Source organism: Heptranchias perlo, chromosome 21 (genome assembly GCF_035084215.1).
Source record: "Heptranchias perlo isolate sHepPer1 chromosome 21, sHepPer1.hap1, whole genome shotgun sequence".
Taxonomy (NCBI): Eukaryota; Metazoa; Chordata; class Chondrichthyes; order Hexanchiformes; family Hexanchidae; genus Heptranchias; species Heptranchias perlo.
Genome location: NC_090345.1, coordinates 37,884,150 through 37,909,371, shown reverse-complemented (window position 1 = coordinate 37,909,371; position 25,222 = coordinate 37,884,150). Strand labels below are relative to the sequence as shown.

General features: G+C 46.6%; 1 protein-coding gene across 2 annotated transcripts; it reads left to right on the top strand.

Annotated features, from left to right (window-relative positions):
• The first annotated feature begins 3,863 nt into the window (after positions 1–3,863).
• Positions 3,864–19,067, top strand: LOC137340151 (interferon-induced protein with tetratricopeptide repeats 5-like). 2 transcript variants are annotated; one of them, XM_068002495.1, is made up of 2 exons: positions 3,864–3,971; positions 17,110–19,067. In XM_068002495.1, exons 1-2 carry the CDS (start codon positions 3,967–3,969, stop codon positions 18,557–18,559), a joined length of 1,455 nt encoding a protein of 484 aa, XP_067858596.1. In that variant the 5' UTR covers positions 3,864–3,966; the 3' UTR covers positions 18,560–19,067. The 2 variants fall into 2 exon arrangements, with proteins under 2 accessions (XP_067858596.1, XP_067858595.1); XM_068002494.1 differs by lacking the exon at positions 3,864–3,971 and adding an exon at positions 4,147–4,509.
• The last annotated feature ends 6,155 nt before the right edge of the window (positions 19,068–25,222 follow it).

Below are 25,222 nucleotides of genomic sequence, written 5' to 3'. Positions count from 1 at the left end.
CTTGTTGACTAGTTGTCGCCCTTGTGGCAGGCAGTATGAGTTGGGAGATTGGCTTTGAAGAAAGAAGGTGCTTGAGTGTTTACAGAAGTTTCCCTTTTCAGAAGTGAGTTCCTCTGACACCCAGATTCTGAGAGAGAAAGAGTATGAGCGGGAAAGATGTGAGTGAAGGTCCTATGAGTGATAGAGAATGTGTATTGGATGAGTATCTTGTCTTGCCTTAGCTATGCTTATGAGGTCACTGAATCTCTTCCCACACTGTGTGGCAGCTCTTGGGATGGTGGAGGTAGCACTGTCTGGCTCTGCCATCTCCCTCCAGCCAGACTACACCACCCTCTTATGGGGCTTTCTGCCCTCAGTGTCCAAAAGTGTTTTGCTCTTCCGGCCCTGACTTCTACGAAAAGACCACCAAGGATGCGTCCAAGAAACTGGGAGCCCTTCCAGGCGTTGGCACCCTCAACGCTGCCGCTGGATTAGCCATTCTTACAGAAAAATAACTGGATGCAGCCTGGTAATGGGTAAGAGTAACATGGAGCAAGTTACCAGAGAAATGCCATTGAAGCAGATAGATTAAGTGAGTTCAAAAGACAACTGGAGGTGACTGAGGGATATGGTGAGCAGGCAGAGTTGAGATGAACCAAAAAGTTTGGTCCTTTTGGGCCAAGTGTCCTTTTTCTGTTTCTGAACTGGCCTATGTTTATAATAGGCTCTGTGGAGTCCTGTGACAGCACACAATGTTACTATACTGGCACCACTATTTCTTGGATAAAAACATTTGTTCTTAGTTTAATTTTCCAGCTATAGTTTTGCTTCACATTCCGGCAATGATTCCTAGAAATCACATGACTGGGCAGTATAAATGTGCTGGAAATGATAACAAACCAAACGCAGTTCTTGATCAGCTCACCATTGGAAGTAAAGTTGAAGCTGAAAAAGGAAATCAACATCATTTTCCATCGGATCAGCATCATGAGGTGCAGATCAATAGGAATTCCTTTTGTATTTTAATTTACAGGTAGACTATTGAATGGGGGGCTTGTTTTCAGAAATAGAATAGCATTCATTACAAAGCAGTTGAAATGCATAGAAATGGGATTGTTTGTTCATAGTGAGACGTACAAATAACCCTAACCCTAATACTGCTTCACCAAGACTGGTGATTGTCAGAAGAAATAAGAGACAAAAGGCAGATCTGTTTATTGTATTATATCAGGTAATATTTCAAATAAACAATAAAATTACTTTCCACTCAGACTTTGTAGAAAGTACCAAGTTAAGCTTGAATTTTATAATGTTGTAGAAACGAGTATTGTGTAGGTGTGTTCAGGCTGTATGCAGACTTTGAAGAAAAAAGTTTGTGTCCTTTGGTAATCTAGAAAAGATTTACGAATTTAAAATCGTGATTTTCAGCATATATACAAACTAAAGCAATCAGAAGTATAAAGCAAAGGGAGAGAACAGCATGAACTAGGATGGGGGGATGAATGTAGCATGAAATGCAGGAGAAGAGTGTCAGGTTAAAGTGGGCAGGAGAAGGGGAAGTGATTACTTAAATTGAGAATGGGGGGAGGGGGAGAAGAGTGCCCACATGAACTGGGGAAAAGGACAGGTGTACCAGTTTGAACTGGGTGGCAAAAGGAGGAATGCCACCATGAACTGGGGCAGGGGGGTAAGAACGACAGCTTGGATTAACAGGGAAAGGAAGAAGAGTATCAACATGAGGCAGGTGGAGTAGACAAGAATGAGCTGGGTTGGGTGGGAGATGAAGTGAGCTGGTGTGAATTGAACAGGAAGAAAGCAAGGAAGAATTTGTATTGATATAACACATTATCACACCTCTCAGAAATGTCCCAAAGTGCTTCATACTCAGTGAATTATTTTGAAGTGCCGTCACTGTTGTTTTGTACGGAAATGTGACAGCTCAGTTTGCACGACAACAACAACTTGTATTTATATAGCGCCTTGAACATAGTAAAACATCCCAGGCGCCTCACAGGAACGTAATCAGACAAAAATTGATACCGAGCTAAAGATAACATTTGGAGGGGTGACTAAAAGCATAGTCAAAGAGATAGGTTTTAGGGAGAGTCTTAAAGGAGGAGAGTGAGGTGGAGAGGTTTAGCGAGGGAATTCCAGAGATTCGGGACTGTTTGCATTGAAGGCATGGGAGCCAATGGTGAAGGAAGTGGGGGATGATCACTAGGCCAGATTTAGAGGAATACAGAGTTCTCAGAGGGTTGTAGGGCTGGAGGAGATTACAGAGACAGGGAGGGGTGGGGCTATGAAGGGATTTGAACGCCAGGATGAGAATTTCAATTTGTGTCGTTGGTGGACTGGGACCCAATATAAGTCAGCATGCACAAGGGTGATGGGTGAGTGGGACTTGGTGCAGCTAGAAGAGTTTTAGATGAGCTGAAGTTTATGACAGGTGCAGAATGGGAATCCGGTCTGGAGAGCATTGGAGTAATCAAGTCTGGTGGTGACAAAGGCATGGATGAAAGTTTCATCAGCAGATGGGCTGAGACAGGAGTGGATCAGGCAATGTTGTAGAGGTGAATGTAAATGGTCTTTGTGATGGAGAGGATATGGGGTCGGAAGCTCAGCACACAGCAAGATCCCAAAAATAGCAGCGAAATGAAAGACCACCCAATCTGTTTTTGGTGGTGTTGGCTGAGGGAAGAATGTTGGAAAGTACAACTCCATTCAAATTGTGTCATAGAATCCACCTGAACCATTGGAACAGGCAGATGCTGCCTTTTGAAGTGTAGTCACTGTTGCAATGTAAGAAATGCGGCAGCTAATTTGCACACAGCAAGGTCCCACAAACAAAGATGAGGTAATGACAAATAATCTGTTTTTTTAGATATGTTGGTTGAGGGATAAATATTGGCCTGGACACCCGAGAGAACTGCCCTGCTCTTCTTCGAATAGTGCCATTGGATTTTTTATGTCCACCTGAGAAGGCAGACGAGGCTTCAGTTTTACATCTCATCTGAAATATAGCACCTCCGACAGTGCAGCACTCCCTCAGTACTGCACTGAACTGTCAGCCTAGATTAAGTGTTTAAATCTCTGGAGTGGAACTTGAATCTACAACCTTCTGACTCAAAGGCAAGACGCTGAGTCAAGTTTGTTTCAGATTGTCTAGGTTTATCCTTAATTTTGAGATTTTTTATTGTTATTTTTTAAGCCTAATGATCTTGTTTTACACGCATCAGAAACATTGGTGGGTTATTTATTTTTTGGGTCAACCCAGATATTTTGATCCATTGAAGTTGCTCGTATTTTGTTAGGGGATTAAAGATTATCCTCTTTCCTTTTCATAGATTTCACCAGAGGTCCTGAAACAGGTGCTTGGCCCCTCTTTAACATATTCAAGGGGCCTGGATGCCTGATTGTTGTCCGGCGCAATAAGCCACCCTTGGGGCATGGGAGACGGCACTGGGAAATTGAAGCTTTTTGCCCCTTTATGTAAAAACAGGTGCAGTGGGGTCCAATTTCTATCCCAGTCACTACTGAAAGTATGGAAGTATGTTGATGTCTGTACACCTGGGGAACAGTTCATGGAAATTATCTCATCGCTCCCCTATCATTGTCATCCCAAAGCACTTCACATGCAATTAATTCTTTTATAATGTCCAGCCATTGTTGCTATGCAGCAGAAGATAACGTCAACAAAGCAGCCAATATACACACTGGAAGTTCTAAACAACATGTGAAAAAGCAAATAATCTAGGGGGTTCTTCTGTTTTGGTGACGTTGGCTAACACATTTTCTGCAGCAGATAAGTTCTCTGTTGCTTTCACTTTCCAATCTCAAGTGCAATTCTGCAAAATCACCCGACTATAAAGGGTGTGGATGGTATATAAACGTCTTGGAAGAGCTGAATGCACTTAGTTCTGTTTTTCCAGCTGATCAGACAACAGATGTGAAAGTTAACAAGAAACTGGCCTATTAATTCAAAACATCATGAGGTAAGAGAAATTTTCATGTGTAACTAACATATATGGTAGAGTTGTCAGCTGTGGCTCAGTGGTAGCACCCTCGCCTCTGAGTCACGACGGTTGTGGGTTCAAGTCCCATTCCAAAGGCTTGAGTACGAAATCCATGCTGACGCTCCAGTGCACTTTTGAGGGAGTGCTGCACTGTCGGAGGTGTCGTCTTTTGGACGAGACATTAAGCCAAGGCCCTGTCCGCCTTCGCAGGTGGACATAAAAGACCCCAAGGCACCATTTCGAAGAAGAGCAGCGGAGGTCTCCTCTACATGCTTCCCCTCAGCCATGTCATGCGAAAACACAACATCAGATTCCACATGCATGTTGACGACACCCAGCTCTACCTCACCACCACCTCTCTCGACCCCTCCACTGTCTCTCATTTGTGACACTGTTTTTCCGACCTCCAGTACTGGATGAGCAAAAATTTCCTCCAACTAAATATTGGAAAGAATGAAGCCATTTGTCTTTCGACTCCATCCCTCGCCCTGGCCACTGTTTCTACAGGTTTCTACAGGTATTTAAAAAGGATAAGAGTAAGTAAAATGAGCGTTGGTCCTCTAGAGAGTGAATCTGGGGAATTAATAATGGAGAACAAGGAAATGGCGGATGAATTGAACAGATATTTTGCGTCCGTCTTCACTGTAGAGGATATGAATAACATGCCAGAAATAATTGTGAATCAAGAGGTGAAAGGGAGGGAGGAACTTAAAACATTTATAATCACCAGGGAAAGGGTTCTGAAAAAATTAAAAGCTGACAAGTCCCCAGGTCCTGACGGACTTCATCCTAGGGTCTTAAAAGAAGTGGCTGCAGAGATAATAGATGCATTGGTATTATTTTTCCAAAATTCCCTAGATTCTGGAAGGGTCCCATCTGATTGGAAAATAGTGAATGTAACTCCTCATTTCAAGAAAGGAGGGAGACAGAAAGCAGGAAACTACTGGCCAGTTAGCTTAACATCCGTCATCGGGAAAATGCTAGAATCTATTACTAAGGACGTTATAGCAGGGCATTTCGAAAATCTCAATGCAATCAGGCAGAGTCATCACGGCTTTGTGAAAGGGAAATCGTGTTTGACTAATTTATTAGAGTTTTTTGAGGGACAAACAAGCAACATGGATGAAGGGGATCCTGTGGATGTGGTGTACTTGGATTTCCAGAAGACATTTGACAAGGTGCCATATCAAAGGCTACTGCGCAAAATAAGAGCTCATGGTGTAGGGGGTAACATATTCGCATGGATAAAGGATTGATTAGCTAACAGGAAACAGAGAGTGAGCATAAATGGGTCATTTTCAGGTTGGCAAGTTGTAATGAGTGGAGTGCCACAGGGATCAGTGCTGGGGCCTCAACTATTTACAATCTATATCAATGACTTGGATGAAGGGACCGAATGTATGGTTGCTAAATTTGCTGATGACACAAAGGTAGGTAGGAAAGTAAATTATGAAGAAGACATAAGGAGTCTGCAAAGGGATATAGATAGGTTAAGTGAGTGGGCAAAAATTTGGCAAATGGAGTATAATGTGGGAAAATGTGAACTTGTCCACTTTGGCAGGAGGAATAGAAAAGCAGCATATTATTTAAATGGAGAGAGATTGCAGAACTCTGAGGTACAGAGGGATCTGGGTGTCCTCGTACGGGAATCACAAAAAGTTAGTATGCAGGTACAGTAAGTGATTAGGAAGGCAAATGGAATGATGTCATTTATTGCAAGGGGAATGGAATATAAAAGTAGAGATGTTTTGCTACAGTTGTACAGGGCAATGTTGAGACCAAATCTAGAATACTGTGTGCAGTTTTGGTCTCCTTATTTAAGAAAGGATATAATTGCTTTAGAGGCGGTTCAGAGACGGTTCACTCGACTGATTCCCAGGATGTGGGGGTTATCTTACGAGGAAAGGTTGGACAAGTTGGGCCTTTATACATTGGAGTTTAGAAGAATGAAAGGTGATCTTATTGAAACATATAAGATCCTGAGGGGACTTGAAGGGGTAGATGCTGAGAGGATGTTTCCCCTTGTGGGAGAGACTAGAACTAGGGGCCACAGTTTAAAAATAAGGGGTCTCCCATTTAAGATGGAGATGAGGAGAATTTTTTTCTCTCAGAGGGTCGTGAGTCTGTGGAAGTCCCTTCCCCAGAGAGCGGTGGAGGCGGGGTCATTGAATATTTTTAAGGCTGAGTTAGAAAGATTCCTGATTAACAAGGGAGTCAAAGGTTATAGTAGGTAGACGGGAAAGTAGGGTTGAGGTCACAATCAGATCAGCCATGATCTTATCAAATGGCAGAGCAGGCTCGAGGGGCCGAATGGCCTACTCCTGCTCTTAATTCGTATGTTCGTATGTCTAAGGCTGAACCAGACCGTTCACAACCTTCATATCCTATTTGGCCCTGAGATGAGCTTTCGACCACATATCGGCTCCATCACCAAGACCGCCTACTTCCTCCTCTGTAACATCGCCCGTCTCTGCCCATGCCTCAGCTCATCTGCTGCTGAAACCCTCATTCCATGCCTCTGCTACCTCTAGACTCGACTATTCCAATGCTCCCCTGGCCAGTCTTCCATCTTCCACCCTCAATAATGTCCATCCTCCATCAGCTCATCCAAAACACTGCTGCCCATTTCCTAACTCGCAGCAACTCCCGTTCACCCATCATCCCTGTGCTCGCTGACCTACATTGACTCTCGATCCAGGAACGCCTCGATTTTAAAATTCTCATCCTCATTTTTAAATCCCTCCATGGCCTCGCCCCTACCTTTCTCTGTAACCCCCTCCAGCCCTACAACCCTTTGAGATTCCTACGCTCCTCCAATTCTTGCCTCTTGCACGTCCCCGATTTTAATCGCTCCACCATTGGCGGCCGTGCTTTCAGCTGCTTAGGCCCTAAGCTCTGGAATTACCTCCCTCAACCTCTCCGTCTCTCTACCTCTCCCTCCTCCTTGAAGACGCTCCTTAAAACTTGCTTCTTTGACTGACCTTTTGGTCACCTGTCCTAATATCTCCTTATGTGGCTCGGTGTCAAATTTTGTTTGATGACGCTCCTGCAAAGCCTTGGGACGTTTTACTACATTAAAGGCAATGTTTAAATGAAAGTTGTTTTTGTTGTTGTTGGTGTCCTGGCCAATATTTATTCTTCAACCAACATCACTGAAGCAGATTATCTGGCCATTATCACATTGCTGTTTGTGGGATCTTGCTGTGCTCAAATTGGCTGCTGCATTTCCTACATTACAACAGTGACTACACTTCAAAAGTACTTCATTGGTTGTAAAGCACTTTCGGATTTTCTGAGGTCGTGAAAGGTGCTATATAAATGCAAGTCTTTCTATAAAAAATACAACCCTTTATATTACACTAATTAAACCAAAGAAGTCCATGTTCCAAAGTCTCTTGCTCACTCTGGGTCTGTTCACTTTCTTTGTCTTAGGTAGTGTCAATGTAACAAGTCAAAATGTAACTGTTAACAGTGACACATACAGTCACGGTCTGTCCGTGATTGAGTGGAGAGGAGGGAGAATGCCCCACTCTCTGGAAGTAGTGTGAACAGCTGCAGTGCGTCACTTCAGAAGGTGGAGTGTGAAGTGGGCAGCGGGGTGAAGTCAGCCAGAACATGGGAAGACAGGAGGGAGGGGGGGCAGTATATGCAGGAAGGGAAAGAGAGGCAAAAAAGCCCCGAATGCTGTTTGGAGAGGAGAAGAGTTCAAGAGAGAAACTCAAGAGAGCAGCGTAGAGATGATAAGAGTCCCGAGAGCAGCCTGGAGAAGGACAGGAGCTGAGAAGGAGAGAGAGAGACTCACAGCAAGATCAAGGAAGCTGAGCTGAATAGCCCTGCACTAGTCATTTGCAATAAAGCAAGATATTACCAGCCTATCCCTCCCCCTTCCCTCTCACTTTTTCTGTCCAACAGCAACTCTGACAGGAAAGGGAAGGGAGTGAAATGGAGGACAATGAAGGGGAGGCAAGGGCTGAATTTGATGGCAGTAAGAGGAGAGGGAAGTGTGGTGTCAAATCTGGTTTGTGAAGCACTCAGGGGGTCTGTTGAATCCCCTGAATATTTTCCAAACCGACCGAACCTTAATCTCAATGTTTGGGGAATCGAGATTCCACTCTCCACATTCTCTAACATTTAAATCTGTAACTTTTGTCAGACAGCTCTGACCGTGGGAACCTGACATGCACAGAGCTCTCTCCTAAACAGGACAGTTACAGCCAGGCGGTAGCTAATCAATGTAAACTGGGCTCTGCCTGACTGTAACTTGCTTCAGTTTAAAGGCACTCGAAGTGTCAACAGTCTCACTTGAATACTTTAACCTGCACTGACTAACTGTAGACCTGGAGCTCTGAGACACGAAATGCTGATTTGCTGCCAGAACTTAATTTGCACATTTAATCAACAGACCAATATTTAATCAGCACACTGTTCAAACTATACAACATGCAGAAGGATGACAATTCAGATTAACCTGATTAGGCAAAGAAAGAAAGAATGACTTGCATTTATATAGCACCTTTCACAACCTCAGGACATCCCAAAGTGTTTTACAGCCAATGAAGTACCTTTGAAGTGTAGTCACTGCTGTACTGAAGGAAATGCGGCAGCCAATTTGCACACAGCAAGGTCCCAAAAACAACAATGTGATAATGACCAGATAATCTATTTGTGGTGATGTTGGTTAATTGATCACAACACTGGGGAGAGCACCTCTGCTCTTCTTCGTAATCGGTTCAAAGACAGAATTGATTTGGTTAGAAGCCATGGCGCCACCCGTCATGACCTTGTCTGTCGGAACACCTCAAAACTCTACAAATAAGTCTCTCACATCAAGTACTCTCCCCAAACTATGTCCCAGAGGGAACTGAGAAAGCAGCAGTGAGCACTGAACCTTTATTCAGATCGGGCCTCCTGACCTTTAACCGCCCCGATAAATTGCTGCTCAATCTCGCCTCGGTTTCACTGCCGAGTTTCCCGAACCCGGATGCCCCGATATCCACTGCCCTAAAAAAGGCGGCAGGTGTGTTCGCGGAGGGTTAGGGTTGCGTTTCACAAAATTGACTGTTTAACCAACACCCCCCCGCCCCTCGTGGGTGGGTTAATATCGAAGTCATTGTTTTCAAACCCACTGAAATGAAGGGAGATGGAGCTATTTGTTTACAGCAGCAGGATATTTCGAGCAAGGTACCTGCCTCAGCGCGAGCTCCTTCCCAAACCTGGCTCCCTACGTCTGCCGCAAAGAAAATCGAGCATTTCTTAAAGCAGGAGGTTGGTGACAGTGGAATTGCTCTCTCTCTCTCTCTCTTTTTATCTCTCTCCACTGCATCTCCCTGTATTCCCTCCCTCTCTGTGAGTGCTGGGAATGGTGCATACACTTGGTTCCAGAGGGTGACAGTGTAGAGTTATTAGTTGCACGCATTATTACTGTACAAACAGATTGTACATTTTTATATAAGACACAATGAGGAATCTCCAAGTGCGTTGCTAATGGTTACTCGATGGATATCCTGTTTTATAACAATAATCATGTATCATTGTCAGGGGCCACTGATTTATGAAAACAGATTCTGTCAAATTTCATTTTTGTTAACTGCTTTATGGAGTTTTTAATCAGTGTTTTGGGGATGGAGATCTGGTAGAAGGAGAAAGGGTGAGTCTAGGTTTGTGATAACTTCATGGGATATTGGAGCCATTGGAATTGTGTCCTGAAGTCTGGCAATATTGGAAAAGGGACCTGGCGTGCGGGAGGACGAGGAAGGGACTGGTGCAAAAGAGGGGTCTCTGGATCTGTGAGGACTTAGGGGAAAGGGTTTGGAATCTGTCTCCGTCTGTTAGCACTTAGGGGGTGGGTTTAGAATCTGTCTCTTGGTCTGTGGGCACTTAGGAACCTAGAAACTTTGGGGTGATCCTGAGATATCAGAAGACTGGGAGGGATGGGGTTGGAATGTGAACTAGGGTATGGGAGCATTGAAAGTGGGATCCCAGGATCTGGTAATACCTTCAGGCAAGGCCTGTGGTCTTACAGCTTTGAAGGGTAAGGAATTGGTTGGGAGGTAGGAGATAGAGAGCAGGGATAATGGGTATTTACTATAATTGGCAGGATGTGATTAGCCGTGTCCTTCAGAGATCTATACTGGACCCTTAGCTTTTCACTACAGTTATCATTGATTTAGATAAAGGAATCGGGAGCTGTTTATCCAAGTTTGCTACCACACTAAGTTAGGTGGCACAGTAAGTAGTGCAGATGGGAGTAGAAAGTTGCAAAGGGACATTGATAGATTAAGTGAGTGGGCAAAACTGTGACAGATGGAGTTCAGTGTGGAGAAATGTGAGGTCATCCATTTTGGACATAAGAAAGATTGATCAGTGTATTATCTAAATGGTGAGAAGCTAGGAACTGTGGAGGAGCAGAGAGATTTAAGGGTCCATGTACAGAAATCACTAACAACTCGTGTTCAGGTACAAAAAATAAATCAAAGAAGCTAATGGAACGTTGGCCTTTATCTCAGGGACTGGAATACAAAGGGGTAGAAGTTATGCTACAGTTGTATAAAGTTCTGATTAGACCACATCTGGAGCACTGCATTCAGTTCTGGGCACCGCCCCTCAGGAAGGATATCGTGGCCTTGGAGTGGGTCAACGCAAATTCACCAGAATGATACCGGGGTTAAAAGGGTTATATTATGAGGACAGGTTTCATAGACTAGGTTTGGATTCTCCAGAGTATAGAAGATTAAAGGGTGATATAATTGAGTTGATTAAGATGATTAATGTATTTCTTAGGGTAGGTAGAGAGAAACTATTTCCCCTGGTGGAAGTGTCCAGAACAATGGGGCATAACATTAAAATTAGAGCTAGGCCGTTCAGGGGTGAAGTCAGGAAGCACTTTTTCACACAAAGGATATTGGAAATATGAGGCTCGATTTTACCACCCGCTATCGGGTGCGTTCTCGGCGGGGGGGCCCCCGAAAATCGGGGAATCCCGGCGCGGGACCGGAGCCCGCCTCGATCCCGCCCACATCCGGGTTCCCCACGGACGCGCCGGCGTGCGCGCGCAGCCCCCGCTGGTGGGAATCCCGCAGGCAATTAAAGCCAGCGGGATGCCACTTGACAGTATTTGTTTAGCTATTTCAGGTCGTTTACAGGCCTGATTGAGCTGTTTTATTAGGAAGGGTGGGATTTTACCTTGAACTGAGACTGTTTCCCATCCTGGGGGAAACACTCTCACTTCAAACGGACGAGTTGCAGCCAGCAGCCTGTGGCAGCTGGCAAGGTGCATTCCACAGGTGGGGGGTGGGGGGGGGGGAGACCCTTCACCAACGCAGGAGGCCACTCCATAACATTGGGCAACGCTTGCCCTCCACCACCCTCCTCCTAGCAAGAAGATTCACCGACGTGGAACCACAACCCCGGTGCGAGGACACACTTACCGACCGTGCAGAACCCCTCAGACCTACACCTTCCAGATGGGGGCCGCCTTGACATCCTCGGAGGATGAACAGCATCACCAGCCTCAGCAGCCTCGCAGGCCACGCCGTCCGACTCAGACACGTGGAGCCCCACAACACGGTGCTGTGGCACATCCACCTGCACAGCAGGAGGGAGGGCAACCGCAGAGAGAGATGCGTCGCAGGAGGCACTACCCTCCGCACAGGGTCTACAGAGCGAGGCTCAGCTTCCTGGACCTCTCTGAGGAGCAGTGCATACGGAGGCTCAGAGTCAGTCGCCAGGTAGTCGTCGACATCTGCAGCCTCCTTCATGACGAGCTGCTCCCGGATGGACCAAGCAGCATCTCCTTACCCATCGCCGTCAAAGTCACCACTGCCCTCAACTTCTTCGCCTCCGGATCCTTCCAGGGTGCCACCGGGGACATCACCAGGGTCTGTCAGTCGTCTGCACACAAGTGCATAAGGCAGGTTACCGATGGGTTGTTCCACAGGGCCTCGCACTACATCAACTTCGCCATGGATGAGCGCGGCCAGATGGAGAGGGCAGTTGGATTCCATGCTGTGGCTGGCTTCCCACGGGTGCAGGGTGTAATCGACTGCACCCACATCGCAATACGGGCACCTCCACGTGAGCCAGGACTGTTCATCAACAGGAAGGGGTATCACTCCATGAACGCCCAGCTCATCTGTGACCACCGCCAGAGATTCCTACATGTGTGCGCCAGATACCCTGGCAGCTGCCACGATGCCTTCGTCCTCAGGGAGTCCACCGTCCCGCCCCTCTTCCACTCACCCAACACCGGCAACGGCTGGCTCCTCGGCGACAAGGGATATCCCCTGCACACGTGGCTTATGACACCTCTGAGGAGCCCCATCACCGAGCCGCAGCGTCGATATAATGACAGCCACATTGCTACCAGGTCTGCAATTGAGCAGGCTATAGGGGTGCTCAAGATGCGCTTCAGGTGCCTTCATCGTTCTGGGGGGAGCGCTCCAATACGCGTCACTCAGAATGGGACGGATTATAGTTGTCTGCTGTGCCCTGCACAACATGGCACAACACAGAGGGGTGCCGCTGGAGGAGGCCCCATGCACATCCACCACCCATATTGAGGACGACGATGAGGAGGAGGAGGATGAGGAGGAGGAGCAAGAGGAGGAGGAACGACCCATGGGCCGAACACCGGCTCACCTGGATGCTCGTCAGGCCAGGGAGGCACTCATATGTCAACGGTTCTCCTAACATCAGACTGTCTGAGGCGTCCAGACCTCATCACGTGCACAGAGGAGCGGCCATACCAGCCCCCTCCACAGAAGAGTGGTGCCATTACTCCTGCACCCACTGTAGTGTGACCCAATGGGTGGGACCAGGTGTTCGTCGTCACGATGAGCCCCACGAAAGGGACTTATTGCACAAGCCACTCAAGAATGGACAAGAGGTGGCAGTAGTGGTGAGAACAATTGTGTTTATTGTGTATGTGCAGTAAACGACTATAAATAAAAACATAACAAATTGTCATACACCCTGGTGCATTCCCTTTGTGTTCATAACACCTTGGCCTTACGTTTGCGGGAACCCCTACGTGGTGCTACCCCTGTGGCTCCAGCAGAGGTAGTGGCAGGTTGCTCTTGTTCGTGCCCTGACCGGGTAGATGCTTTGGGCCGACGCCCCCTGGGTTTCGGTGCCCGTGAGGGCACCTCCACAGACTGCTCCTCCTGCACCTGTGCAGGGGCAGACTCGGCCACCTGGAGAGGAGGCACCATTGCGGGTACTGGTTGAGAGGGGGGCAACGGGTGAGACGTGGGAGCACTTTGAGTAGCGTCCCCACTTCCATGTCCCCGTTCACCATCTTCCCTCTCATGGCCTAGGCCCACATCACCCCTTCCACCCTGCTGGACGGCAGTTTGGATGACCTGTGTGAGACCTTGCAAGGCCACCTCTAATGTATCTGACAGCCTGTTTATGGCGGCAGAATGTTGCTCACCCTGAATCCGAACAGCCGTTGTCAGGGCCTGGATGGACTCAATGTTGAGCTGTGCGTGACGCTCGAGGGAGGCTAGCCTTTCCTCCACCGCAGACGTTCCCGCACCTACCCGCGACACTATGTCGCCGATACCCTCCTGTACGTGTGCCACCATTGCCCGCATGCAGGAGTTGGACTCCTCCATCACCTGCGCGATTGTGGACAGTGTGCTTGGCACCTCTTCCAGTACCTCGGCAGTGTGCTGGTGCCCCTCGACGACTCGCCTTTTGACTGGTGGCCCCCTGGGTTCAGCATCTGGGTCCAGCTGAGCAGAGCCTGGAGAAGAGTGCTCCCACCGACGCGGACCCTCCGCGGCTGCCCCTGCCACCAGGGTCTGCTCATGCTCACATGTGCGCGGTGACTCACCATGTGCAATCCCAACTAATTGAGGAGGGGGACCCACCGAGGTGTGTGTATCTGCACTGGTGGATGCATGGCTCATATGTGACGATGGACCCTCAGAGACCGGCATGTCCTCTGAGGAATCGCCCTCCACAGACACGGCGCTCGCAGACGGCCCTGCAAGAGAACAAAGGGCAATATCAGGCATGTGGACAAATGTTGAGGTGCGGCAGATGCCAAGTGATGCTAAGATCATTCGCGATCATGAGTGCTGAGTGTCAGCTTTCCGTAACCGGACATTTCTGCAGCCCCAGCCTCACCATCCGCCACGGACAGGCAATGTAGCGTGTGGCTGATCTCCAAGGTGTCCAGCTCTGCGTGCGTTAGAACCACCTCATGTGGCGGGCCCCCTCCGCTGCGTGCCCTTTCCAGGGCGTTCTTGCATCTCTTCTCCTGTCAAGGCAAAACACAGATGTGTGATTGAGTGATGATTGCATTGTGAGACGCTTCAAGCATTGGTGTGGGTGGGTTGAGCGTGTGGGAGATGGATGGGAGGATGCGTGTGCCACATGCCCATCCCATTGTATGGGGATTGGGGTGTGTGGTAGTGTTCGAATGGGGACAGGGACGTTGGGTACGTGCAGGCACGGTGAGAATGATAGTTGAGTGGCTGTGAGGATGGATGCGGGAGCGCTGTGGTGGCAGTGCAGAAGGGGTTGTGAGGTCTTTGAGGTGATGTGGAAGACGGAGTGTGGGAGAGTGCGTTAGTGTACTCACTTTGCCGGACCTAGTGAGATCATTGAATCTCTTGCGACACTGGATCCATGTTCTTGTGGTGTTGCCCCTGCTGCTAACCTCCGCGGCCACCTCCGCCCATGCCTTCCTGGTGGCGGATCCAGGGCACTTCCTTCCGTCGCTGGGGAACAACGTCTCCCTCCTCCTCCTTACCCCGTCCAGCAGCAGCTGGAGTGAGTGGTCAGAAAATCGTGCGGCAGCCTTACCCCTGGGGTGCTCCATGGTGTGCTACTTCTTGTTTGCAGCAGGAGGAGCTTTGGTGGACTGCCCCTTTAAATAGAGCTCCACCACCACTCAGACGTCACTGCGCTTGCGCAGGCCGCCGGCGCGCAGCTGAGCAGCGGAAAACCCGTAACCACAGGTAAATTACTTCAATTATCCTGTGATCGCACTCAATTCACTGGCCGCGTTACACACGCGCCCGATAGCCCCCCCGGCGGGAACCCGCAGGCCTGCTAACATCGGGCCCATGGAACTCGCTCCCCCAAAAACTTAGAGGCTAGGTCAGTTGAAATTTTCAACACTGAGATTGATAGATTATTAACCAAGGCAGGTAAATGGAGTTAAGATACAGATCAGTCGTGATCGAATTGAATGGCGGAACAGGCTCAAGGGGCTGAATGGCCTACTCCTGTTCCTGGGATCTGAAAGCTCTGGCAGAGGGCTGGATGGGGTAGGATGTACTGGGGAGGGTGTCTGGAATGAGTGGGCAGAGGGGTCCTGGCAGCGTTCCGAGGGCAGAGTCTGGCAGAACTATGGGAAAAAGATAGTTTAATAACCCAGGACACAACGTGTAACACCCAAAGTTTCTAACAATGATCAGGCTCAGGATGGAAACGTTAATGAAGGCTCAGTAAAATATAAAAGAAAATTCTATAGGTAATTATAATTCTGCGATTGAATTATCTTTAAATGTTGTGTTTTAAAGCACAGTGCATTCTTGCAAATTAAAATAAAAGACTCTGAGATGATAGGCAGTTAACCTGCTCAAGAGTCACCTTTGATAATGTTTCTCCATGGATTATGTTAGTTTGCATTATGAATTGATCCAGTGACTCACACCCAATATGTTGGCGAGCCATTGGTCCCAGGCAGGAAGTCTCGCGGGCCTTCCCTTTCTGGCTGTGAATAGCAAGGGATAAATACAGAGACAGGCAGGAGATACCAAGGGCTATGAGAAGGGTGGAATGCAGAAAAGATAGTTAGGAGTGATCCTGTTTAAGTCAAGCACTGATATGTGGGCACATGGTGTGTTCAATATTTTGTGTTATTCCTCGAAGCCGAGTTCTATCAATTGGAACAAATAAATTCAATCGTAACTGTTGCTTTGTTTTTTTAATTCGTTGTAAAATAAAGTGAGCTTAATGATGTGCAATGAGTCTCATCTTGCACAGTGTTTGCTCAAATAGATTGAAGAGGTCCCAATGGGAAAGACACAAATATCTGATTCAGGTCACAAGGGGGTGCTATTGTTATGTCCCTGGGCCCTGCCATCATACAAGTAGATATGGGGCAGTGTAGGACAACTCCCATAAATTTAAGATGTGCTGAACAGTTACGGGAATGAGTGACAGGAAGTATCTACAGCAGAGTGGAATTTGTAACAGTGCCAGGGTTGGGGTGGGGGGGCGACGGGGGGGATTTACGGTATAGGAATTATATGAGGGGGGTGGTGGGGTCTGGAATTATTGGGAGGGGAGATACAATGAGTGGCCTGGCTGGCAGTCAAGGGTACAATGTTACAACTCCTAAAACCCCAGAAAAGAACTCCTTAAAATCAGAACGTCAATGTAGAAAAGAGAGTAATACTAATTTGCTGGACTTTTGTTCTTAAATCACCTCAACAACCAATACGTCACTGCCTTGTGATACTCTCCAGCTCGATTGTTATCCACAATTGCTCCCTTCCTCTTCTGATACCTGACGGCAGTAGCCCCAATTTTAACTTGGAGCACTATTCATGTGGGTGGGCAAAGAGCAGGCATGAAGCCCCCATTTCGTGCCCTGACTTTGATGATGCCTCCGTTGTCCAGCTGCAGTGGGGTAGTCACTCTGCTTTGTGCAATGTAATTCCTCCTTTCGTTTTGCCACCTTGCCATCTCCTCCCGTGCTTTCAAAAACCACTCAAAATCCTTTGTGACTTTGGCTGCACCAAACTTTTTCCCTCCTTGCCACCGTTTTCCCTTTTCAAGGTAAAGTGCTTTGAGACAAATTCATTGAAGTCATTTCCTAAACATTATTCGTCATTGTTTTTCTGTTGGACACATGAGCCAATGGTTCATTTTTTGTTGCTTGAAGGAACATTACTGGATTCCATTGGGTTTCCCCCTGGCTGAGGGATGTCAGGCTGGTCAAACTACTACAGAGGTCTTCTGTGCCCACTTGCATTTACCCGCACACCTGCTCTGCTATTAAGACTTTGCCAGCATTGCAACATTGATTATATACGAGCTAAAAATGTAAGTTAGATACACATAAGATGGGCTTTGATGATTTTGTGCTTTCTTGCAGCAACAAAGAGAAGGATTCTTTAAAAGCAAAACTTGATCAGCTTCAATGTCACTTCACGTGGGGCCCACAGAAAGACAGTATTGACTTGGACGACATGAAGCATAGAGTACAAGATTCAATACAGGCTGGTGTGAAATATCAAGCCATGTCTTACAACCAACTCGCTTTTGTAAACTGTCTGCAAGGAAACTGTGACGAGGCAATTCAAAACTTAAAGGAAGCTGAAAAGATTCTGAGGGAGAATCATGAACATGAATTTGAAAAAAGAATCATCATCACCTATGGAAACTATGCCTGGGTATATTATCACATGGGCCAACTGACAGAGGTCCAGTCCTACCTCGACAAGCTGGAGATGATCTGTAAACGATTTACTAATGGCTCTCGGTATACAGCAATGATACCTGAAGTATACGGGGAGAAGGGTTGGTCACTGTTGAAATCTTGCAGGAAATATTATGAAGAGGCAAAGGAATGTTTTGAGAAGGCTCTGGAGGAAGATCCTGATGACACAGAATGGAATGTTGGCTATGCGATTGCTCTGTTTCGTATGGAAGGGTTTTCTTGTACCTCAGAGAGTGGTGAACACAGTCAATCAATGAAACAGTTGCGACGTGTGCTGGAGCTTGATCCAGATGACTCTGTCGCCATGGTGCTGTTGGCTCTAAAACTACAAGAGTTCAACCAAAAGGAGGAAGCATTCAAATTAGTTGAACGAGCATTGCAGATGTCCCCTGATCTTCCATATGTAACTCGATATGCAGCAAAACTTTTGAGAAGAGAAGGAGCTGTGGAAAAATCTTTGGAGCTGTTGAAAAAAGCATTAGAAATTACCCCAAACTCTACCTTCTTACACCACCAAATAGGTCTGTGTTACAGAAGCAAACTATTTCAACTGAACAAAAATCCAGGCAGCAAAGACCCTCGCAATCCTGCTTTTCAACAGAGAGCCGAGTTGGTCAAACAATGCAAGTTCTATTTTCAAAAGTCATTTGAGCTCAAGCCATCATTTATTATTGCACAACTGGATTTTGCAGTAATCTGTTCAATTAATGGAGAATATTGGAAAGCAGAAGAGATCTGCAGCGATCTCCTGAAATTAGAGGATATTCGCCCTGATAATAAGCAGGCAGTATGTTGCCAGGCTGGATTATTTCAACTGCGACACAAAAGGCCTGAATCAAATGCCATCACCCATTTTCTGGAAGGACTTAAAATCCAACGTGGCACAAAAGAATGGGAAATGTGTCGCACAAACTTGAGAAAGATTGCAGCAAAACAAATTGACAGGAATCCAAGAGACAGCAAGGCCTTTGGTATTCTTGGGTTACTGCACCAGCTGGATGGGGAGAAGCATGAAGCTATTGAATGGTTTGAAAAGGCCTTGGAGTTTGATGGTGATAATGAAGAATATCTAAGTGCTCTTTGTGAATTACGCCTTTCTATCTAGATCAACGCTGACTTTCCCAGCTAAAAATAAACACAGCTTTGAAAAATAAATGAATGCTCTCTGACCAATGAACAAGTTTGTCAGCATACTCATCTGACTTAATTTACTTAATATACACTGTTAATACTTTCATTCGAAGCAACCTTTTGTTTGTACACGCATAAATATTTGTGAATACAGTCCCCACCACGAATTGCGGGTGTGTTTATGTGAATGTGATTTGCCCGCTGTACGCGATGGCTGGAATAATGCCTGAGGAAAGTTTATTTTCGCTCTCTCTCTCCCTGTAACGAGCCCCCCGCAGCTCCCCGATTTGCAGCCTCTTTAATGGAAGTGCTTAAATTCCACCGGGTGACTAATAGCTAAAGGATATAAAAATAGATTAAAATGGTTACAAATAAGAAAGCTTTTAGTTGCAGATACAGATTTTCCAACCAGAAATGTTAATTTGCTGTATTATCAGAGACTGAGTGTTAAAATAACCAATAAAAAGAAACTGTAGCTACGATTTTATTTGTGTCATTGATCTGTGCTAATGCTGACAGTAAGTGCTGTTCATAGTCCAACCTTTGAGATGGTGAACTGTACCAGCTCTGTAAGGAACATTCAGACCAGCCTTTAACACTGGCAGTAAACTTAACAGCTGTTGTTTGTGGAGTGAAACATGGCACTTGCACTGCTAGCTGTAGTCATAACGCTGTTAGAGAAAGGTTAGAAAGGAATGGTTGGGAAGGTCCAGAGGATTAGGACAATGGAGGAACTTAACATTAGGAGAGTTTGCAGAGGCCTCACATCATATTTAGACCTATTGGAAAATCAGCACCGGGAAGGGCTCAGCCTTGCTATGGAGGTGTTGTATCAGGTTTGTACAATGCTGGAAACTGATTTAAAGGTATTGCAGGATGTCCAGTGCTCAGGGGACTGTACCACTAATGAGTCAACACCTTCAGGAGAGGAGAAGAATGGAAAAATAGGCAGAGGATATTAAATTAGAAACAAAACCTTTGAGGCTCTTGAGTCCTTCCAGGCACCGTATCCACCTCTAATCAGGAGGTCACTGAGTGTTATATATGTTTGATGCTCACATGTAGAGGAACAGCACCCATAAGACTTATGGCTCCTCAATGTACAGTGCACTGAGATGCCAGAAAATGGTCCCAATGATGAATAGACAATGAACAGCTCTTTCACGCTTAGGCATTCATGTGAGAGTGGTTTGTTTGAATTTCAACTTCTGGGAATCACGGTTTGTTCTGATTCCATGGCCCATGGCCCCAGAGAGAAAACCAAAATAGTAACAAAAGAGATGGGGTATCACAAAGCAATGGAAACAATTATAGAATACATTTTTTGGCATTCTTAAACAGTAATTTTGGTCCCTAGTTGACACAGGGGTGCTTTAGACTATGAAGTACCTAAAGTATGTCAAATTGTCTCCTCGATAGTCTTCCCTCTTCCACCATAAACCTCAGTGAAAGAAAATTTGAAAAAAGTTGATAAATCAACTGACAGGACTTAATCTTAACCCTGTACATAACGTGACTGCCTTCAACCATCGCTGCAGCTTTTTCTCATGGTATCTTTTTTATATCATTATATCTTCCTGGGCTGGGTTTTCCACCAGGACGGTTTCATTGCTGGAGGTGAGTCAAGTGGAACTGCCACTGAACGTTCTGAACCCGCTGTGAACTGAACTGAGCTCAATAGAACTGCAGGGCAGGCTCCCAGCGGGATCTCTGCCATACTTCAAGAAGCTGACCTCTGCCAGCCAGGGAATTGTGGCATTGCACAGCAGTGCCAGAAAGAGGAAGAGTCACCATTAATGGTGGAAGAAACTCCCCAAAGATTAATAGTTCAATTTTATTTACGACCTTTGAATGAGCCGAGGTTTGTATAAATTTAGTGACTGGGGACAGAAGTGAGGGAGATATGCCCACTACTCGGACCATCTCTGTCCAATAGGGTCTTCTGCTACTTCCCCAACTTCTACTGCCACCCCTCCACTGCTGGTTGGTCAAATCAAATCAAATCAAAACAAAACAAACCCACCAGATCTGTTCAATTCAAATCAAACCAAATCAAATCATGTCAAATCAAATCAAACCCACCAGTCCAGATCAGGTCAAATCAGATCAAATCAAATCAAATCAATTCAAATCCAATCCACCAGCTGAGTTCAGTTTAGTTCAAATGAAATGAAATCAAATCAAATCAAATCAAACTCAGCAGTCCAGATCAGATCAGATCAGTCAAATCAAATCAAATCAAATCATATTAAATCAAGTCCACCACATTAGTTCAGATCAAATCAAACCAAATCAAATCATGGGGGAAGAATTGGATAAGGGCCGTTTTTGGGCGCGGGTAGCGTGATGCGCTATTACCCCACGCCCAATGACCGCTGCGCAGGGAGGACGCGAGTTTCGGCTGGCCTGAGTATGAAACTACAATCAGCATTCCATGCCAGGCTTTGCACATGGAATCAATGCAATTCGCACTTTCCACCAGAAGGGAAGCCTAATTTCTTAAAGGGAGGATGTTTCTTAGCAAACTCTTAAAGGTAGCTGGTACCTGTTATTTGCTGAAAATAACAGTCTACTGTCTGCACGGAGTCTGAACAGAGATCAAACATCGCATACGTAAAACACAGATTCAGGTCCCATCCCCCATGTTTACACACTGATGAGTTATGTTAAAACATTGAATAAAGGTTGCGCAACACTAAATCCCACATCCTCCAATCTGCACGCCAGACCTCACCAATCTGCCAATCTAAGTTGATACCAGGCTTGCGAGAGTGCGTGCACCAAGGTTCTCTGCTGATGCACGAGAGGCCTTGGTGCAAGAAGTGTGGACAGAAGGAGGGATATCCTATATCCTCAGGGTGGGGAGGAGTGGCAAGAGGCCCTCCAGACATTTTTCCATAAGGCAGTGGCAGGCAGCAGGGGATGAAGTCAATGCCAGGTGCACAGCATCATGAACATGGATGCAGTGCAGGAAGAAGTTCAATGCCTTGACATGAGTGGTCAAAGTGAGTGAGGTCATCTGTCAAGTGGCCTCTCCTACCAACTGCACCACGCACTACACCCCCCATCACCCAAATACCAACAAACTCTTTCCATCAGTACTCAACTCTTCCAACCAAATGCTTCCTCTCACCCTCACATATTACCACTGTTTCAAGCTGCCCACCCACAACTCACAGGCCACATACACTGGCAGCTATTCAACCATGATAGGCTCATCATCCAGACACACGTTCCGATTTCTTACAGGTGAAGATGGCACATATCAGGAGGCAGCGAGTGGAAGTGGCATTTAGCCCCTCGAGCCTGTTCCACCATTCGATGAGATCATGGTGGACCTGTGACCTAAATCCATATACCCGCCTTAGCCCCATATCCCTGAATAGCCTTGGTTCACAGAAATCTATCAATCTCGGATTTAACATTCACAAGTGAGCGAGCATCAACTGCTGTCTGCAGAAAAGCGTTCCAAATGTCTCCCAGCCTTTGCATGTAGAAGCATTTCCTAACTTCACTCCTGCATGTCCTGGCGCTAAACGTTAGGGTATGTCCCCGCGTCCTAGTATTCAAGTGTAGGAGACCTCCAAAAACAATTACAAATGTCTTGGCAGCCAGAAGCAATAATCCAGCCTCACATCTCACTACAAAAAGTCATAATAAGAATAAAACCGGACGGACCACCCGGCATCGGACCACTAGGCACTGGACACGACAAAGGCAAACCAAGCCCAGCCGAACCTGCAAAGTCCTCCTCAATAAGATCTGGGGACTTGTGCCAAAATTGGGAGACCTGTCCCACAGACTAGTCAAGCAACATCCTGACGTAGCCATACTCACAGAATCATACCTTTCAGCCAACGTCCCAGACTCTTCCATCACCATCCCTGGGTATGTCCTGTCCCACTGGCAGAACATGCCCACCAGGAGTGACGGTACAGTGATATACAGTCAGGAGGGAGTGGCCCTGGGAGTCCTCAACATTGACTCTGGACCCCATGAAATCTCATGGCATCAGGTCAAACATAGGCAAGGAAACCTCCTGCTGATTACCACCTACCGTCCTCCCTCAGCTGATGAATCAGTCCTCCTCCATGTTGAGCACCATTTGGAGGAAGCACTGAGGGTAGCAAGGGCACAGAATGTAATCTGGATGGGGGAACTTCAATGTCCATCACCAAGAGTGGCTCGGTAGCACCACTACTGACAGAGCTGGCCGAGTCCTGAAGGACATAGCTGCCAGAATGGGCCTGTGGCAGGTGGTGAGCGAACCAACACGAGGGAAAAACCTACTTGACCTCGTCCTCACCAATCTACCTGTCGCAGATGCATCTGTCCATGACAGTATTGGTAGATTTGTGCTCCAGAACTAGCCACGCCTCTAGCCAAACTGTTCCAGTACAGCTTCAACACCCCTTGGCATCTACCCGACAATGTGGAAAATTGTCCAGTTATGTCCTGTCCTCAAAAAGCAGGACAAATCTAATCCGGCCAATTACCGCCCCATCAGCCTACTCCCAATCATCAGCAAAGTGATGGACAATGTCATCAACAGTGCTATCAAGCAGCACTTTCTCACCAGTAACCTGCTTATCGATGCTCAGTTTGGGTTCTGCCAGGACTACTCGGCTCCAGACCTCAATACAGCCTTGGTGCAAACATGGACAAAAGAGCTGAATTCCAGAGGTGAGGTGAGAGTGACTGCCCTTGATATCAAGGCAGCATTTGACCGAGTGTGGCACCAAGGAACCCAAGTAAAATTGAAGTCAATGGGAATCAGGGGGAAAACTGTCCAGTGGCTGGAGTCATACCTAGCACAAAGGAAGATGTCAATGGTTGTTGGAGGCCGATCATCTCAGCCCAAGTACATTGCTGCAGGAGTTCCTCAGGGCAGTGTCCTAGGCCCAACCATCTTCAGCTGCTTCATCAATGAGCTTCCCTCCATGCCCGTGCTCACATGCAGCAAGACTTGGATAACAACCAGGCTTGGGCTGATAAGTGGCAAGTAACATTCGTGCCAGACAAGTGCCAGGCAATGACCATCTTCAACAAAAGAGAGTCTAACCACCTCCCCTTGACATTCAATGGCATTACCATCACCGAATCCCCCACCATCAACATCTTGGGGGTCACCATTGACCAGAAACTTAACTGGACCAGCCACATAAATATTGTGGCTACAAGAGCAGGTCAGAGGCTGGGTATTCTATGGTGAGTGACTCACCTCCTGACTCCCCAAAGCCTTTCCACCATCTACAAGGCACAAGTCAGGAGTGTGATGGAATACTCTCCACTTGCTTGGATGAGTGCAGCTCCAACAACACTCAAGAAGCTTGACACCACACAGGAACAAAGCAGCCCACTTGATTGGCACCCCATCCACCACCCTAAACATTCACTCCCTTCACCACCAGTGCACCATGGCTGCAGTGTGTACCATCCACAGGATGCACTGCAGCAACTCGCCAAGGCTTCTTCGACAGCACCTCCCAAACCCGCGATCTCTACTACCTAGAAGGAAAAGGGCAGCAGGCACATGGGAACAACACCACCTGCACGTTCCCCTCCAAGTCTCACTCCATCCCGTCTTGGAAATATATCGCCGTTCCTTCATCGTTGCTGGGTCAAAATCCTGGAACTCCCTACCTAACAGCACCGTGGGAGAACCTTCACCACACGGACTGCAGTGGTTCAAGAAGGCGACTCACCACCACCTTCTCAGGTGCAATTAGGGATGGGCAATAAATGCTGGCCTCGCCAGCGATACCCACATCCCATGAACGAATAAAAAAAACTCTGTAAATCCTGCATGGTCCCTATAAATAGCGCTGGTTGGGAGTCCTCCAGGCACTCTGAGACACATTCAGATGGTCGGGGTTAAGACTGTGTGTTGAGTTGAGCATTAAGTCCCAAAATGGTGTCTATCACTTTAAATCAGCATTGCACACTGATTGTATCCATTTTCTGCCTACTTTACATGATTCCAGTGTTCATTATCTGCGCCTACCATAACTCCTATACCAAGATGATGTCCAGCGGACATTACGCTGGAAACGTGCGTACGCATCCAAGACACCATCTTGGATGTCAAAAATGCCGTGTAGCTCCAAAGCAACGGGCGCTGCATAGCCCGATTTAGCGCCCATAATGGAAGTGCAGTTCAAATCAAATCAAGCCCACATGTCCAGTTCAACTCAATTCAAGTCAAATCAAATCAAAACAACCACTTGATTTCAGTTCAGTTCAAATCAAATGAAATCAAATCAAATCAGACCTAACAGTCCTGAGCAGATCAGATCAAATCAGCCAAATGCAATCAAATCAAATACTATCAAATCAAATCTACCACTTCAGTTCAGATCAAATCAAATCAAATCAAATCACATCACATCCACATGTCCAGTTCAAATCAAATCAAGTCAAATCAAACAAGATCAAATCAAACCCTTCAGTCCAGTTCAAATTAAATCAAATCAAATTAAATCAATTCAAATCAAATCAAAGCGAGCAGATCAGTTCAGTTCAAATCAAATCAAATCAAACCAACCAGTCCTGTTCATATGAAATCAAATCAAATCAAAACCACAACTTGAGATCAGTTCAATTCAAATCGAATCAAATCAAATCAAATCAAAAGAAA

Coding starts and splice junctions, on each gene's coding strand:
- LOC137340151 (XM_068002494.1), top strand. CDS start 4,409: ATGAGCAAAAATTTCCTCCAACTAAATATTGGAAAGAATGAAGCCATT. Junction 4,510..17,109: donor GTTTCTACAGGTTTCTACAG/GTATTTAAAAAG, acceptor GCTTTCTTGCAG/CAACAAAGAGAAGGATTCTT.